Genomic DNA, 19,178 nt, shown 5'->3' on the forward strand with positions numbered 1-19,178 from the left:
ATATTTATTGAAAGTTTATTTTTCACTTGGTTAGAATATAATAAATTTAGTTTAATCCTTTATCCAAGTGTGAGCAAACAAAGTTTGCGCCTGAAAGTATCTTCAGGACTGAGGTAAGGTGGTACACACCAGGGCAACTCATTGCAAAGGTGGAGCAAGCTACCAATACTCCTGTCTCAATATCTCCTATAATGCAAAACACATCTCCTTGCGGATATGTCTAATGTTATGCATTAAGGGAGGGGCCACTACCCAAGTTGGTATTGGTAGCTTGCTCCACCTTTGCAATGAGTTGCCCTGGTGTGTACCACCTTACCTCAGTCCTGAAGATACTTTCAGGCGCAAACTTTGTTTGCTCACACTTGGATAAAGGATTAAACTAAATTTATTATATTTCCATATTTAATTTACCATCTTCACTAAAAATCGTGCCTAAGTAGCTGACATGTTTTACTTGTCCACAGGTTCTCCGTTCACAACACAGTTGACATTTTCAACGATTCTGCCTATTTTCATTGTGTTTGTCTTGTTATTGCTGACCTTCATACCATATCTATTGCAACAGTTATTCAATTTAGTCAGGAATCTTGCAGACTTGTAATGGATTGATTTAGAAGTATAACATCATCTGCATAAAGCAAAATCATCTTCCTGTACTTCCTTCAATCTAACTGCTGACTTACAACTCAAATAAAGACTAAGTGTTGCTTGATATAATGCCCCATTGACACCATATAACTGTAGCATATTGAATAGCTTCTCTCTTGTCACCTTGTCATATGCCTTTTCCAGATCTACAAAACTTAAATTTAGATCTTTGTTATATTCCCATGCTTTCTCGACTATTTGTCGTAAAGTGAAGATGTGATCCTGACAGCCTCTGTTTGGCCTGAATCCATCTTGTTCTTCACCAAGCTTTTCTTCCACAATTCTTCTCAACCGTTTCTCAAGTATACTTGCATAAATCTTACCAGGAACACTCAGTAGGGAAATATGTCTGTAATTCTCACATTCAGTTTTATTTCCCTTTTTTATATGTGGGTACTATGAGAGTTCTGCTCCAATCATCAGGAATTCGTCCCTCTGTCCAGACCTTCTTAGCTATGCAGTGGAGCCACTGTAAGACTTTTATACTACCATACTTCAGCATTTCTGGTGAAATTCCTCTACTTCTACCTTAGTAGAACCTTCTGTGGGACCATAGGCACAATTAAGTCTCATTATCCAGTTCTCCCATTCTCATATTTGCCCACATCACTCTACTTGAGACTGCTGCCATTCAAGAAGATTAGCCTCGTATTTAGCATTGAATACTATAGTTATTCCTTCTTTTCCTTGATTGTCATTGCCTAAATATAACATTTTGTATTTATTGCTCTTCTCGTGTTGTACCATCCAGTATCCATGCCTTTCTATTATGTAACATAGGTTCTAGTTCCACTCAGATTAGTTGACTGAATGGAAGAAGTAATTTTCAGAGTATTATTTTACATAAATTTATCATAGACATTTATTTAATCTACACTTCTAACTGGTGTATTTTATTATAGAATTAGAGAAAGAATTAAATAAGCTTCAACAAGAATACAGAGAAACACTCTCAGGAAAACAAGAACTAGAATCCTTACAAGATGAGAAATCTGCTCGCATAAAAGAATTGGAAAAAAATACAAAAATTTTGAAAGCTGAAAAGGATGAATTACATAGGGTAAGTTCTTAGTATTGCATATTGCCAGCTTATGCTTTATTATGCTAGAACATTTAATTATATGCCCATTCTTCATTGTTTAATTTGAATTTTTTTTTTTTTTTTAAGAATGCACTCATTTGTCTGTCCTGTCTATATTTTTGCTGATGACAGTTGGCACTATTCATCTTTATTCATTTGACTGACATTTTAGTCAAATGATGAGCTTCATGATCTTTCTTAATCAACATCTTAAAATCATTCTTCTTGCCATTCCCCCGCTTGATAAAGATATTCTAGTAATTTTTGGCACTACCAAAGCATAATATCATATTTGGCGTAAGAGAGAGAGATTTCATTTTCCCTTTTATATTTTAATTTTTTTCCCTTTTACTCAGATCTGCAGGCACAATCAGACTTCTGTTCTTGGGCTGACTGATCTTTACCCATTCTTGGCACAAAAACTTCACATTCTCCAAACATGGTATTCTCTTTTATTCTCACCTGTACAACTGCTAATGCTATATAAATACCAAATTTGCCTAGCCTTAGAATTCTTTCCTCACATTTGAAATAGTGCATCAAAAACCTCCTTAAAAATGCTTAATTCCATTAAAAAAAAAAAAGGCAGTCTGTTTAAGAGAGAACCTCTCTCTAACAGACTCACTCCAATCATTTTTCATATATTTTCCACTTCTGATTTAAGCCTTTTCTATAGGTATTTTCTTGGGGGCTGCTCTACCAAACTGGCTCCCGTTATCTCTCCAATTTCCTCTAAACATATAAAAAAACACAAGCAGTTGATGACAACATCTGATTGAGCCTCGTACTACTTACCAATCAACTTCTTATCTTCTTTTCATTCCATCTCTTCTTTGGAACAGCCTTCACTGCACACTTTTTCCAGACGATAATATCAAGTTGTTAAGGAAACACATCTGGCAGGTCACTTCTTTCCCGTTAGCCATGTATTATACATTTTGTGATCTCATATGTAAGGGTAACATATAATGTCCAAAATCCAGGTTACATTTGAGAGTTTTAATTTGATTTACTTACAAGATTATTTATTCCTTTTGACTATATAAATAACTACTTGAAGGTTTAGTTGACATTTCCTCCAACTAGAAAAGATATGCATTTGCAGCAGCATTGCTTGATGGGTACACCAGAGTCCTGTTTATGGAAACAGGCTATACTACAGGAAGGTGGGGATGACTTAACTTGGTTAGCATGCTTGACTTGCCTGGCTCTATATTGCACATCAACATTCCTTTAATAACCCATCTTATAGTTATTGATTATAAACAATTGGAATTGTTAATAAAGTGATAAATTTGCATTTGTGAATGCACTCAGATAAATAAAAAGGAATAACTGTTAAATGCTAATTATTCTTCTACAGTAAGAGAAGTTCATTGCCATCAGGATAAATACAGAAGCTACATTTTGGATGTTTATCTCATGATTAGTTGATCCATTTTAAATTTATCTTCAGTGAAATTGCAGACTTCTTATGTTCTTTATGCTGTTAATTGGCTTATAAATGATAAGTTATCTGTTTATGTTTGTTATTTTTATTATGATTTTATATATGGCTCCATCACAAACTGATTCTCGTGTCTGCATGCATGTGTACTGCAGTTAGTCTATAGTAGGATATGTCATGAATCCAGTCCAAGAGCCGACATGATGTTTCATACAGTTTTCTAACATGATGGTCTCACCAGGTGACAAAATCATCTTTTACCTAATGACTTTCACAAACATCCATGCTACATTGGAATGTGCAACCTCAGTCTGCTGGTTGTCAAGTGGAGATGGCATTCACTTGGCCATTTATGATAGCATGTTAGATATACACAATTTTGGATTAAATTATATCAAAGAAATGTTATATTTTTAGTTATGAATAATTTACTAAATTATTCTAATTGTATTTTAATGCTGATACTATCAGTTTTGTTTTTGTTTTTAAAGGACTTGGTTGAAGCCCAGGAAAAGCTAAAGGTGCAAGCTAAAGAATTAAAAGATGCTTTACAACAACGGAAATTAGCTTTGACCGAATATACTGAAATTAGTGACAAGTAAGTAATCTTTAACTATATAAGTTATAATTTATAAATATAAATTACTTGCATTGAGCAATTTATACTATCTACTGTGCACATGCACACACAATCTATAGTTTACTTGACATACATAAATATTTCAATTAGATTATAATAAAATATTTACTTAAATACTTAAATATTTTCTAAAAACAGAGAAATAAGAGATTTATTTATTAATTAATAACATATTTTTGTTTAATATTGCATGGACTTGATAGCATTTGCCTTATGTATTTAAATAAATATTGTATGAGGAAACACTCTTTGTCCTTACTAAAACCAAATACAAGGTTAGTTTGCTGTCACTTGAATGTCTGTGATAAAAGTACAAATCATTATTAATAAAAACCAACATATGTATATACTTAGTCCTCATGAATTATGTAAATTGAGGAACGTCACAAAGAGAGAGAGAGAGTTCTTCGTGAGGAATCTACCCCAGGCTTAGATTCCTTGGATGATTTTAAACAAAAGTGTATATCAGCATGAGTCCAATTCCTGACATGTAGTAAGATATATGATAATTTCTGACAGAGTGGTAGAGACGGAGAGTTGTAGAGTAGGTACCCTCCCTCGATGAGTCTTTGGACTCTTTGAAGGTGTCATGTAATAATAATACTAATTTCACAGTAAACAGTCACATAGGCACTACTAGTAACTATAGTTTAACTCCATCATTTAACTCCATCATTTTTAATGAAAAGATGCCAACTAAGTTTTCAGATGAGGAGTAGCTGAGATCTGCTTCATTTATGATTTTCTTAATGGTAGTGTGAGAACTGCTATTGAAGAATACCATTGCCAATTTCACAACCATGTTGCCACTATATTCAACAACTTTTTCTCAATGAGATTGGTGGGAAACTTGATCATCTGGTGTCTGACAAGTTCAAAATAATGTAATTTCAACAGTATAAAAATTACAAGTACTTGGCAAATTTCGGCACACATTGATGTTCATAAAATGACTCTTGAAGATTTTAATAAAGCATTTGCATCCATATCATTTGCAAGATGTACACCTTTGAAGAGACATTATGAATTATGTGTGATGTTTGTGATTGGGCACTTGCAAATGAAATCCTAATATGTTTGATGTTTACTCAAGCATGGAATAAATAACACCTGTAATGAGCATTTATAAGCAGTGAAAATATTTATGCAACATTTACTGAACAACAAGATTGTTGTTCGGTATATAAGTGAATATATAAATAAATAGTCAAGGAAAATATATGTCATGACTGTAACATCAGAGCTTAGACATGCATTTTAAGGTGAAATTGTGATTGTAATGATAGAGAGAGCGAGAAAGAAAATAAGAATGGTAGAGATGACCCCAGGAATGGCAAGACTAGTTCTGTCAGACATGAAAAGTAATAATTGTGGTATTAGTGTAGAGAATTTAGTTGGACAATCAATTGTGGCTACTTATTTGAGCTACCGGTTTTAAGAGTTAGCTAGAATACCCACCAGCCTCATGGTTGACTATCAGGCATGTTCTCTAATGCCAAAAACATCAGAAATAACAGCAAGGAGTTCTTTATCGTTGGTAAATACAACTGACCAAAAATAATTGGCATTTGCTTGGAGTGGGTACAGTGTATTCAGGAAGGACATAGGAGGCACTGCTAATGGTTGTAAAGAAATTAAAAATCCATCCAAAGTAGAATTTTTCCAATGGTTGTGGGCTTCAACACTGTTTAGTATGAGATACAGGTTAAAAAGACAGAATACACAGTTGGGTTTTGCTGACCAGTCTCATATGCAGAGGATTGTAAACTGCATAGACAGATATATCTTCTGGATAAAGGATTATCATTATGCATGATGTCAATTATGGGAATGCGGACTGGAGGGAGAAGAAAGTATGCCAGATGAAGGAAAGAAAGTTTATAGAATAACTGAGATAACTTATTAAGTAGAGCATAATGGAAGGGACTTTTCCAATGCAAGAATATTGCATCCTGTAATAACATCTTCATGAATTAAGATTTCCACTTGATGAGAGTTATCATGCAGGTTTTGAATTTGAGAATAAATCATGTGGGAGTTAAATGGAGGAGCCTCTGTAGCTCAGTCAGTACAGATGAAGCGCTTTGGTCAGAAGACCTGGGTTCGATTCCTGGCAGTGATATGAGGTGTTTTCTGGTCTCTTTTGACTAAAGGTAAGTAGCCGGTCTCATATGGAGGTAGGGGGTTTTTTCACCTGTAAACTTCAGTTTTTCTTCCTCTAGAACAGGCAAACTGCCCCCCCCCCCTTTGAACACATGGGTTACAGTCAAGAATACGTCCCAGGATTACAGTCAAGAATATAACAAAAGTCACCTATGGTTGGAAATGACTGAAAAGGGAAAATCAGATCAGTTAAATGGATGATTAATACTTTAAAGCATGTGTTGCATAAAAAATGATGTTGTGGATCCAGTATTGAAAGATGAATAATGACTAAACTCAGGAGTAGTAGAAAAAAGCATGCTAGAAGAGTAGTGGCCATGGTGAGGAAGGCAAAATTAGACTATGAAAAGAAGTTAGCTGAACAGTTCAAGAAGAAATCCAAATTTTTTTACAATGTGTCAAATGAAAGGAAGAATAACCTTAGCAAATGCAGATAAGTTTTTTAGATTCAATAGAAATAGCCGAATTGTATATGCATTCCAGGTAAACCCATTTGCTGCCTGGATGCTGAGGAGTAATAGACAGTGGGATGGAGTTGAATGAGCTCAAGTTATTAAAGCTATTTCAACAGCTTGATTTAATATAATGATCAAACTGGGTGGGATATCAGCAGAAGTACTGAAGGAATGTACAAGATTTGATTTAACAGCCACTGACCTAGTTGTTCATTATACATTAGTAGAGGTACTAATGCAGTCAGTTATAGACCAATCAGTATGTCTGGAGTGGTTATTACAGCATTGAAGAGGCTGGTTATAACTTGCATCCAGAAACTTTATAGGATAGAATATTAAAGGCAAATCTTTCTTTAGCAATCTGTTCGTGTTTCTTAATTAAAATTAAAGTTGAATAAGGAGAGTTGATACACCATGTCACTTCTAAATTTTGCTAAGAGATATGCCTGAATTTTACACAGAAGATTTATTGTTTTCCAAATCCAGAGTATGAATAGTTATACAAAATAGGCTTGTCACATGAATACAAGAGTCACTGCCTGACAGGAATCATAAAATGATGTTTTCAGTTGCTGAGTTCTAAAGAAGTATAGTGACTGGTGGTGAACCACATGATTTTGTATTTGGACTGTTCTTTAACTTGCATCTGTATAAATATTGAAGATGGTCTTGGTTAATAAGGGACATTATGATAATTACCATAGCCCAATTAGTGAAGAATGTTTCCTTTATTTAAAAATTATACACTATTTTCAGGCTTTCTGAACTTCGTGCACAAAAGCAGAAATTAGCCCGACAAGTTCGAGATAAAGAAGAAGAAATTGAAAATGCAATGCAAAAAATCGACACTCTCAGACAAGACACGAGAAAGGCTGATAAACTTCGAAGAGAGGTGAGAGAATATTATCATTAACTAGTTTGATTATACTTTACTTAACAATTTAATTTATTGAATTATAACTAATGATCATTATAGTTTGTATTGTATTGATATCCTGCAGTAATATATTCCATTTGTTTCTTAGTAGCAGAAGTGATATTGCTCTATATAATATTGTTTGTAAATTAAGCAAAAAATTCTATATATATAATTTCTGTATGTGCAAAATTGTTACCATTTTAGGAAGTTCTTGAACCTGTTTAGAGAAATGTTTAGTTTTTTTGCAAAATGTTTTTATTCCATAAAATTTATATGAACAGTCAAGAAAGAGATCGTGTTTGTTTTGAATAAAATTAATATATCCGTATAAATATTCAATTTTTAGTTTGAAGCTCGTATTGAAGAAGCCAAAGCAGAAACCGGTAAAGAAAAAAGGTTAAGAGAACGGAGTGAAGAATATGCTCATCATCTAGAAAAAGAAATGGAATCCTTAAAACAACGGCATGTTGGGAGAACAGCTGCTGCTGCAAGTCAGCTTGAAGCCACTCAAGAAGTTAACAGGTTTATATGATGTCTCGTTAATTATAATTTACACCTTCCAATACCTATAAAATTGTATGTCTGTAATTTATACTGGGGGATTATTGGAAGTCAGAAATTGTGTCAGGGACTTGATTTTATTTGAAGTTTATTAATTATAATAATAATTATTATTATTATTGTACTAGTGCCTCCATGGAGCCTGAAAACTCATTGTGGGAGATCCAATCTATCCACACAGTCTATTATATCTCTCCTTGAACCCATTAACAGACAAAGCACTCACAAAACTGACTCTGGTAACCATTCCATCCATTCACAATCTTCCAAGCAAAAGATCTAGTCCTTATACCCCTAATGATCCCTTGTTCCAGTCTCTCTAGCTAAGTGCTGAAACATTTCCCCTGCATCAACCCTATAAAACCCTTTAAGCAACTTAAATGTTTCTATTATAACCCCTCATTTTCTCCTATCAACCAACTTCTGCAATCCATACACTCTCAATCTATCCTCATAGGGAATATTCCACTGGCCAGTCACCAGCTTCAGAATTCTCTTCACTGCTTTCTCATCCCCCAGGAAACCCAGCGGACCAGACTTGAGCACAGTAATCCAGATATGGGCATATCAAGGCCTTATAAAGAGGAATAACAACTTCCTTATCTCTACATGTTAATGTAATAAATTTAGTTTAATCCTTTATCCAAGTGTGAGCAAACAAAGTTTGTGCCTGAAAGCATCTTCAGGACAGGGGTAAGGTGGTACAACACCAGGCAACTCGTTGCAAAGGTGGAGCAAGCTCACAACACTCCTATCTCGGTATCTCCCATAATGCAAAAACACATCTCCTTGCGGATATGTATAATGTTATGCATTAAGGGGAGGGCCACTACCCAGACTAGTTTCGACCTTTATTGAGGTCAGTGGGAGCTAGGCCCGAGTGGAGATACCAGGCAGAAGCATTAGCAAGGTCATCTCCACCTATAGGAGTTGCCAAACAGTGTGCCACCTTTTATTAAATTACTCTGGATTTAGAAAAAGATGTTGAAAGTTTATTTTTCACTTGGTTAGACTATAATAAATTTAGTTTAATCCTTTATCCAAGTGTGAGCTAACAAATTTTGCACCTGAAAGTATCTTCAGGACTAGGTGGCACACCGTTTGGCAACTCCTATAGGTAGAGATGACCTTGCTAATGCTTCTGACTGGTATCTCTACTCAGGCCTGGCTCCTGCTGAAGAGACCTCAATAAAGGTCGAAACTAGTCTGGGTAGTGGCCTTCCCCTTAATGCATAACATTATACATATACATATCTGCTAGGAGATGTGTTTTGCATTATGGGAGATACTAAGATAGGAGTGTTGTGAGCTTGTTCCACCTTTGAAATGAGTTGCCCGGTGTTGTACCACCTTACCCCAGTCCTGAAGATACTTTCAGGTGCAAACTTTGTTTGCTCACACTTGGATAAAGGATTAAACTAAATTTATTATAGTCTAACCAAGTGAAAAATAAACTTTCTATATGTTAATGTGTTCTTCAGTAGCCAAATAATCTTATGGACTATCTTCGCAATATGTCCTCTAAATTTTAATTTTGAATTTTTAAAATTAAAAAATTCTAAATTTTAAATCTCTAGCTTTATCTATTCCCTGGAGTACAGTGCCATCAATATGATACACGGCCTGTAATCTGTTTTTCCCAAAATGCATAACTCTACATTTCTCCACATTAAACTGGTACCCATTATCTTTTGCCTATACTGACAGCCTATTTCAGAGTGCCTATTGAAAGGAGATTTTCTAATTCAAAAATCAATTAAAAAGTTTTGTTTGGTTATTCTATATTTATAGTATTCTGATCTTCTCCCATCTGTATCTTTTAATAATACATTACTAATATATTTTTAATAGATGTAAGATGCTTGATGCTTGTTGGCAGGTTTTCATTTAATGACCATTGATGCAATCAGTGTTAGTTCTTTTTAATTCAGGATTAGTTTTTTTGTAATACTTTTGACAGGATACAGCATGGGAGGCTTTTGCATAAATTGGAGATTATGATCAGTTTATAAAATGTTAGAGTGGATAAGAGAATAGCTGACTGACAGATATCAAAAAGTGGGATATGGGAGATGTGAGTCTTCGGTTCTTGTCTTCAGTTCAGTCCTTGGTCCATTGTTATTTAGTATGTACATTAATGACATTGGAAAGGATCTGACAGGCAATATACAGCTATTTGCTGATGATGAAAAAGATGCAAATCATGATGCGACTGATATGCTGCAGTACATGCAGAATGATTAATAGGCTAGAATTGTGGGCATATGAAAATGGCTATCAGTTCAATGTTGTAAATGTAAAAGCATGCACTCAGTGTGATTAGATATCCAGTGTCATATTATGTTGGTGGAATTATGCTAGAAGAAATGGATCAGGCTAGGGATCTTGGAATTTTAGTAGGAAGTTGAAATTCAAGAGCCATACAGCAAAAATATAACTCAGAGGATAATTGCAATGATGAAACAAATATGAATGTGTAATGATAAGGAAGTAATTTTTCCTCCTTACAAGGCATCAATGTGCAGGTCTGATCTGGTTTCTGTGGTGATTCTGATGCGGCGTGTGTGTGGGGGGGGGGTGCAAAAAAGATGTTAAAATTGATATCAGGATTGTGGAATAATGATTATGAAGACAGATTGAAAATTTGTATTCTGCAGACACTAGCAAACAAGAGAAAGAGGGGGTGATATGATTGAGACTTACAAACTTCTGAAAGGTCATACAGGATTTCAGTAGATGGAATTTTTCATTTCATGGAGAGTGGCGAAAGGACAAGACTATGTCTGCGAAAGTTGAGAATGATGGCATCAAGAAGTGGTGAGAGGTAGATTTTTCTCTCATAGACTGGTGTTTGATTGGAATGGATTGCCATTGGATGTTGTGTGCATGCAAGTAGTATGAATGAATTCAAGAACAATTATGACAGCTCTTGTGGGTAGTATGTGACCTCCCTTGATGAGTCTGTCTCTCTCTCTGTCAACTTATCGAGGGTCATGTCTCTCTTAATCATAATAACAACAATAATAATATAATAATGAGATGTCTGAATTGTAACTCTGTGAATCATATTCCTTAAGGTAAGAATGAGATGTACATACCGTCCCTCTACCCATCCTAAAACCAGCTTGCTCATGCTTTAATATCTTTTCTATTTCATCTCTAACACGTTCATTGGCAATCACGCGATATCGCGTGATGCAAGTTCTCACCGGGCGGCCGATCATGCGTTATTGCGTGGACGTTGCTATCAAGTTTCTAAACTAAATAAAAAAAATTTGGCCACCACCCGAAATTCCAATTTTCAGCTTGGCAACGAACGTGTTAACACTGTTTATCAAAAGTTTTGCAGATACTTACAGTAGGCTATATAATTATTTCTTTCTGTTGTCTTCGATATCTTTTCATTCTCTAACCTTTATTAAAGATCACTTGCAGTTTATTGCCAACTATTCTAGTTGTCTTTAGCATTTTGATTGCTAAATTATCATTTCTGCATGCTTTCTCATTCTTCATCTTTTCTGTTGTGTTCATTATTTTGTTTTTGAATATTAGTTCTATTGTCTTCATGTTGGAGATTTAGTGGAATATTTACAGCACTAGGAAAGGATTAATCACTGAGAGATTATCAAACAATTCTCTTAAACTCTGTTCAAACAATATTCTCTCTTTCAACCGAACTCAATCACATACACAACACTTTCCTTTCCAATCACTAGAGTGATTACAGAATTAAAACACTAATCAGTCCCCCCCCCCCCATTCCTTAGCCATCGCTTCAGAAGGATTTCAGAAATGCAATCCCCTACATCTGTGGCACATCAGAAAAAATATCCAGGTCTTTAAAAAAGTGCAACCTCTACACACAGCTTTTAAAGTCTGACTGGAAACTTGCTACCCTTATCCGTTCTACCAAAGATCAGTTCCCTCCTCTCTCAGTGACTGAAGAGGAGGGAACTGAACAAACCATCACACTGCAAGTTGGTTTACTTCAGACAGACAGGGAGATCAGCGACTATCCGTTTAGAAGAACACAAATCATACATCTGCAATCACGACTATGGTTAATCGGACCTTGCAAACCATGTATTGGATACAACCCACAGGATCTCCTGGAAGAAAACTACCATGCTTTACCATAGTTAATTTAAAGAGGAAAGGCTGTTTTTAGAATCTGTAGTCCCACTCAGAAATCAACCAAATTTAAACAAATATGGATGCATAAAATTTTACAATAATTGACAGAGATCCCACTTGACATCCTAGGCTATAGAATGTATAGTGCTAAATATTCCATTAAATCTCCAACATGATGTCTTCCCTGCACTTAAGCCTTAACACACAGATAGTTCTAATGCAATATTTAAATCCATACACATAACAAATTTCTACATTCGAAATTTCATCAAAATGCTTTCTCCAGCTTCCAAGGTTTGTCTTCTTCAATTAGTAGCACACCATTGTTATTCCTTCCTGCACATTTTTCAATGTGGTGTGGTCCAACTGCTGCCTTCTAGGCTTCTTCTGTCATTCCATTCACGTTATTTTTCTTATCTTCCCTTTCTGATCTTTTTTACTGTCTGTCTGTCTGAGGAATTTCTTAATTTGCAATTTTCAAATACCACTTTAATTTTATGCTTCTCTTCTATGAACTATATTTGATAACCTTTCTTTGTCTTTTTTTTCCCATGCAAAAATGGTCTCTTGACATGTCATGTGTTATCCTTCCTTATTGATTTTTAATTTTCTTATTCCTGCACAGCTTTCAAGTTAATTTATCACTATGATTATATCCTACATCAGCTCCTTTCCTTAACATTTAAGAGTGATCCTTTAAAACTGCCCTTGATTGATGTGGTTAATCTGCTGTTTGTTTTTACTGTCAAGTGATATCCAGGTCATTTTATGAATTCCTTTAGAGGTTTAAATAAGCTTTCTCTTATAATAGGAGTATCCATTTTCACAAAGAGGGAAAGCTACCATAGTAAATCACCATTCTAATTCTTTGATCACACTCATCATCATCTACCTCTCTCAACTTTGCTCCCCCCCCCTTTTTTTTTTCTTTTTTTTTTTTTTTTTTTTAAGAAGGGATCATATCCTCTGGATATGAATTCTATCCAGCGTCTGAAATGCTATATATAATGACTGGTAAGGAAATTATCTTCTTCATTCCACTCATTAGGAATCATACATATACTGATGTCTCATCCACTCCAATGTCTGTATTCAAATCAAGCTGCTCTTGTAATAGCTTCATCTTCAACTTATCTACTTCTGTTCTTTCATCCAGTTCCCTCTCAGCATCCAGAGAGCTAATAGGGCATCCAGGATGTGTATGCTAAATTTAGTTTAATCCTTTATCCAAGTGTGAGCAAACAAAGTTTGCACCTGAAAGCATCTCCAGGACTGGGGCAAAGTGGTACAGTTTGCTAAAGTGGTAGCTTGCTCCACCTTTGCAACGAGTTGCCTTGGTGTTGTACCACTTTGCCCCAGTCCTGGAGATGCTTTCAGGCGCAAACTTTGTTTGCTCACACTTGGATAAAGGATTAAACTAAATTTATTATACTCTAACCAAGTGAAAAATAAACTTTCAACATCTTTCTCTAAATCCAGAGTAATTTATTAAAAAAGAGTGGCACACCATTTGGCAACTCCTATAGGTAGAGATTACTTGCTAATGCTTCTGCCTGGTAGCTCTACTTGGGCCTGGCTCCCACTGAAGAGACCTCAATAAAGGTCGAAACTAGTCTGGGTAGTAGCCCTTCCCTTAATGCATAACATTAGACATATCCGCAAGGAGATGTGTTTTGCATTATAGGAGATACTGAGATGGGAGTGTTGGTAGCTTGCTCCACCTTTGCAACGAGTTGCCCTGGTGTTGTATCACTTTGCCCCAGTCCTGGAGATGCTTTCAGGTGCAAACTTTGTTTGCTCACACTTGGATAAAGGATTAAACTAAATTTATTATACTCTAACCAAGTGAAAAATAAACTTTCAAAAAGGATGTGTATGCCTTATAGTTCGCCTGCCGATTAGAGATCCTTCGATACTTCTGCGCATGTCAGAAAAAGGAGAATCCATTCCGATAATAGGGTAATCAGTCCGTATTGTGGGATGAGTTGTTTATTATTACAGGTCAGAAAATTAACTTCTCTTTTATGATTATTGTAGTTAACTATGTTGCTTGTATAACAGTTAGAAAATTTTACCTATAAAGCACGTGATTTCGCGTGTTGGCAACCAATTCGTACATCCTTCATTTCTTTCTCCCCTTCAGCACGAATTGACTATTCTTGGCAAGACGCCATGCAGAGACCTACAAACGGTGGGCAAACTATGATAAAGTGAATGTCTAACAACTCAGCTGCTTCTAGAACAACTGTTACTTCATTCTTCTATTTATTTGCTTCAGTTAATTTCTTCTTTATAATCTGATTTTACCTTCTTTCCTGTGACTACCACTTTGCTAGCCTGCAATTTTTAATGCTTCTAAGCTTCATCATTACTCTTCTTACTATACCAGCTCTATAACATTCTCTTCTTATGCAGCTTCTAGTTTAAAGTTTCATTTAACTCCTATATGATTTATTCTCCTAACTCTAGAAACCCCATTTGTCAAGTATACAGGTGCCCTCTGACTACTTCCACGTACTTTATTCCTTCTACTATGCAGTCTCACATGCCAATACCAAGACACTGCCACAAACTGCATTATCAGTTTATTATATTCACCTACCTTACAGTTACACATCTGCCCCTTCTTAGTCAGAGCCCTGCATGTACTGTCATCTCCAAAGTCAAATCGCATGATCTCTCATCAGTTGGAAGTAAAATGGTCACCTCATTTATAGACAAATTTTCAGATGCTATTATTAAATTTAATGTTCTTGTACTCTTGAGTGCTTTTATGTGGTTCCCACCCATGAAAGATTATTAGCAAACCTACCATGGTAGGTTTTCTACATTTCTACTGTAAAAGGGCTAAGGATCTCCCCCCATTTTTATTAATTTTATATATATAAAGTCTTGAAACCCTGCTCTAGAGACCAAACATGGAACTTATTCAAGCCACTTCAGGCCTCCACTAAGCAGGTCTTACACTGGGCGATGAAATTCATCACCTACCTAAAGACAATCACAAACATCCATGTCCATGATAGGATTCAAGCCTGCATCCTGAATTCTGTGTAGCTATACATATCTTGATGGATGCTATGAGAACTCTACTCCAATCATCTGGAATTTGACCCTCTGACCAGGTCTTCTGAATTAGGCAGTGTAACCATTGTAAAACTTTTATGCCCCCATATTTGAGCATTTCTGATCAGATGTCATCTACTCCAGCTGCCTTTCCACATTTTCAGGTTTTTGATGGAGTTTTTTCCAAGTATTGATATGTATTCTTGATCGCATTCTGGTTGGATGTATTCTACCACTGTACTGTCACTTCTTGTTTCATTGGGAACCTTTTGTGTCACCATTTTTCATCTCTGATTCCTATTATAATACTCTTTCTTTCATTTCTAAGCTTTTTTCAACATCTCCAGAATATTTTGCCATCTTCTCTATGTTCTTACCAAACTCTTCCCATGACTTGTTTTACACTGTGCTTCACTTAACATTTTTTATGTATTCTCTAAGAGCACCAGCCGATTTATTTGCTAGGAACTTTTGATATGCTTTCTAGTTTTTCTTCACTGCCTCTTTAACTCCCTAAGTCTATCATGGAGTTGTGATTTTTCTATATTTAACCCTATCCTTTACTTGAAATGTTTCCATGATATTGCTAGAGATTTATGATCTGTTTTAGGTTTCCAGTAAGAACTAGTTTTTTTTTTTTATTCCCTTCATGTCCACTGTTATGAAAATCACTAAAGACTAAAAAAAAATCACTGAAGACTTCTCAAAAATTATTCCTCTATTCCTTCACTACACACTTTGAGGACTTAGACATTAGGAACATTTTACAAATTTGTCTTCAGTGCTCTCCTTGACATTGCTTCTAAATGAAACTGCATTTTCCTTGCCTGATCATTACTAAATAAATTTTCATGAACTTATTTTGGAGAAGAATCACATCCTCTTTATTATTATCCCATCCATAACGATCTCACCAATAGGGTAATGAAAATGGAGTGTTAATTTAACAGATACTAAACACCAAGAAATTTGGCAAATGTTTCATTATCAGTTTGCATTTGTTAAATAAATTCTGTACAATTTTAAAATCTTTGATAATTTTCATTACAATGAAGTGAAAATGTTAAAATTTTTTGTGGAATATTTTAATAACAAATCCAACTTTCTTACACTATTATCTTTAATATTGAACATTTTTTTAATATCTCGATAGAAATTTTGCAGATTTCTTTACTAAATGAAAAATTAAAATATTCGATGAAATTTTATTTTGGCAGGCTAAAATCAGAATTAGATGCCATCAAGCTTCAGAATACAGAAATATTAGCACAGCAACAATCTCGTCAAGCAACAGAAATTGCAAATCTCCAGGAACAACTGCAGGATGCTGAAACTTTGAAAGAGGAGCTAGAAAAAGAAGTGTGTAATTTCTCTCTCTCTTTTTTTTTTTAATTATTATTATTTTGATAAACTTTTAAGATGCATTGTTGTAACCCACTCTCAAAGAGGTGAATTTTAAATGTTTTGCAGATATCTACTGTGAAAGATAAGTTGGAGCAAGCAAGAGCAGAAAGGTTAGTGATATATATATATATATAACTGTAAAACTCAATGTAGCTTAAAAATACCAAAGTGCTTTATATCGATTTTTACAGACATCAAGTCTAATGAGAACTGTTACAAAAATAACCTTGTTTGTATCTATGTATTTTATTAATGTAACTAACCCTATGGGAATTGATTGTATTTACCATTTTAACTAAAGTTTCTAGAATGTCAAAAACAAAGGCCATGCCTTGCCATCGGAACTTTGTATAAATGTATAATAGCTATGTGTAAGAGCACAAGAAAGTTGTTTACGATTAAGTGTGTGAGAAAGTTGTTTGTAAGCTCTGCGCATGAACACCTTCAAAGCTAGTATCAAAGAGGTCTGCTAGTTTCAGAGAAATTTCCGCTGTGCCCGACAAGACAAAGAAAAAAGAGCGCAAGGAGGAGAAAAAAGAACGGACCAGCCTTAACAAAAGGATCAAGGAGAACTGCCGATTTCTTCGGGGTTTACAACCCTTGTTGCAAAGTCCTGAGAAGGCTAAAATAAAAGAGGACCGAGACGAACATCGTGGGCAGTTTTCGGCAGAGAACTAGAGTCAGTCGAGCGGAGGCGAGGTCCAGTTGCTAACTGAAGCAGGAGAGGCGAAGCACTGTTACCGAAGAGAGCCAGAGGCAGTGGACGGAGAACCAGAAGCAATACTGACCCAGAGAAACAAACTTATCGGCAACCCACGCCTAAGGAAAAAAATTGGGAAGTCAACCGAAGGCAAAAGCCGCAGAACGATCTTCAAGCCTGTATGCTGAAACTTCTTGCCTGAGGTTTTGAGTACTTGCTTCAGAGGGCGTATCAGATGAAACGCCCCCTGAAGCAAGGCCTGCGATGAAAGAAAAATCACAGAGACTTTGATGCAGGACCTATAGAAGGTGCCATGAAAAAGAGCCTCCGCAACGGTGTCCAACCTTTAATGTACATTCTTTTTGTAATCTAGGAGATATGTCATAGATGGACTGATAAGAAATAATAATAAGAAATATCCATAAGAGAGTACTCTGATTTGTTGTTAACTGGAATATCATCATCATCAAATTCCTGCCATGTACCCTCAAGGGGTGTACAGGATATGATAGTACTACATGAAAAATTTACATCATTACTAACTTCCTATAACTGGAATATAACTTGCCATAACTAGCTAATCTCTAGAGTCCTCTGAGTTGTTAACTGGAATATTAATTGTAAGATAACTTGCCATAGCTAGTTAATCTCTTTATGAGTAAATTAGTCTCGGCAGTTTGGTTTTCTTAAGCAGAGAAGTAACAGAGTAAATATGTTGTTTAGTCATTTAATATTGAAAAGTTTTTGTTTCTTTATACCAAAAGCATACAGGATAGATAGAGAAGAGTTAACCTCCCTATCGCTTATTTAATGTACTTTATTTTAAAATGTAAATAAATGTGTTTTAATCATATGTCAATAAACTGATTGTTTATTTTACAATGCACTGTTCCTAAAAAAAATTATCGGACTTGAGAGTGGGAAACCAAGTGAGATAGCCAAAGCGTATAGTTAAGTGCAATGACTGTTTGTGTAAAGTTTTACTGAAGGAATTTGTGTTAGAGAAAGAGAGAGAAATCAACTGGCTGTATTACTGAGTTTTATGCCAATTAAAAGATATTAGTGGTGCAGTCTCAATAAAATAAATTTTCTAGTATCCATAAGCATAAGACTCTTAGTGCGAAAGGTAGATAAACATAGTACGCAATAGTATAAGCAAGAAAGGTTACAAGAGAGAAAGCGTGCACTGCTAATTAGAATAACAGTATTTTAAAGGCACAGTAACTAAGCAGACTTTATAAATAGCAAGAAGTAATAGCATCACAGTTTACATAACTATAGGGAATTATGAAAATCATGTTTTTTTTATGTATATTATTTCTGGGAAAACTCCCATGTTACTCCTCTTAATAAACTATTATAATTACGGCTATTTTGCCTGCTTCAGTTTAGGAGTGCCCCTTTGAGGGGCACTCCTAAACTGAAGCAGGCAAAATAGCCGTAATTATAATAAATGTTTTTTTTGTTTGTTTTTAAGTGACAATTTTTCTAACTAATATCAATGTTTGTTTTCTGGTCATGATTCCTTTTAGGACTTGATAGTTTTAAGAAAATTGCAGAAATGAACTTTCTTACTCTTCTATAGTCTCTCGTCATCATGTCAAAATTACGCAACATCAATACAAAAGCAAATCAAAATTAGCCAACTCTGCACTCTGATGCCATTATGATTCTGTGGAAATATTTTATGAAATCTGACATACTCCATTTTTATAATTTACTTAATTCCATGAAGTCATGATTAAATGACCTATCCTTTGAATTTACAATGGATAGGCCTTGGACGTTATTCTGAACCCAGATGATTATAATGCACAAAATATAAAAGTTTTATAGCCATTGCAATGCATGTCAGAAGCTCTGGTTAGTGCATTAAACTCAGATGATGATGATAGTATTTTTTAAGGACATTACGACATAAGATTAGCGCTGCTCACACATTCTTGAATGCTAACAATAT

The 19,178-nt window shown here is 35.1% G+C and overlaps 1 protein-coding gene across 3 annotated transcripts in view; it reads left to right on the forward strand.

Annotated features, from left to right (window-relative positions):
• The window catches only part of LOC150102474 (serine/threonine-protein kinase Genghis Khan-like), a 550,831-nt gene that overhangs the window by 259,503 nt on the left and 272,150 nt on the right, over window positions 1-19,178 (forward strand). For all 3 annotated transcript variants that reach the window (XM_090399333.1, XM_090399335.1, XM_090399334.1), the window contains exons 13-18: window positions 1,551-1,708; window positions 3,668-3,774; window positions 7,191-7,326; window positions 7,700-7,875; window positions 16,332-16,473; window positions 16,585-16,628. In XM_090399333.1, the coding sequence (XP_090255459.1) occupies window positions 1,551-1,708; window positions 3,668-3,774; window positions 7,191-7,326; window positions 7,700-7,875; window positions 16,332-16,473; window positions 16,585-16,628 (763 nt within the window). The remainder of the gene's footprint in view (window positions 1-1,550; window positions 1,709-3,667; window positions 3,775-7,190; window positions 7,327-7,699; window positions 7,876-16,331; window positions 16,474-16,584; window positions 16,629-19,178) is intronic.

The sequence above is a fragment of the Typopeltis vanoorti genome, chromosome 10, assembly GCF_054136105.1.
Source record: "Typopeltis vanoorti isolate ZY-2024b chromosome 10, IOZ_Tvanoo_1.0, whole genome shotgun sequence".
Taxonomy (NCBI): Eukaryota; Metazoa; Arthropoda; class Arachnida; order Uropygi; family Thelyphonidae; genus Typopeltis; species Typopeltis vanoorti.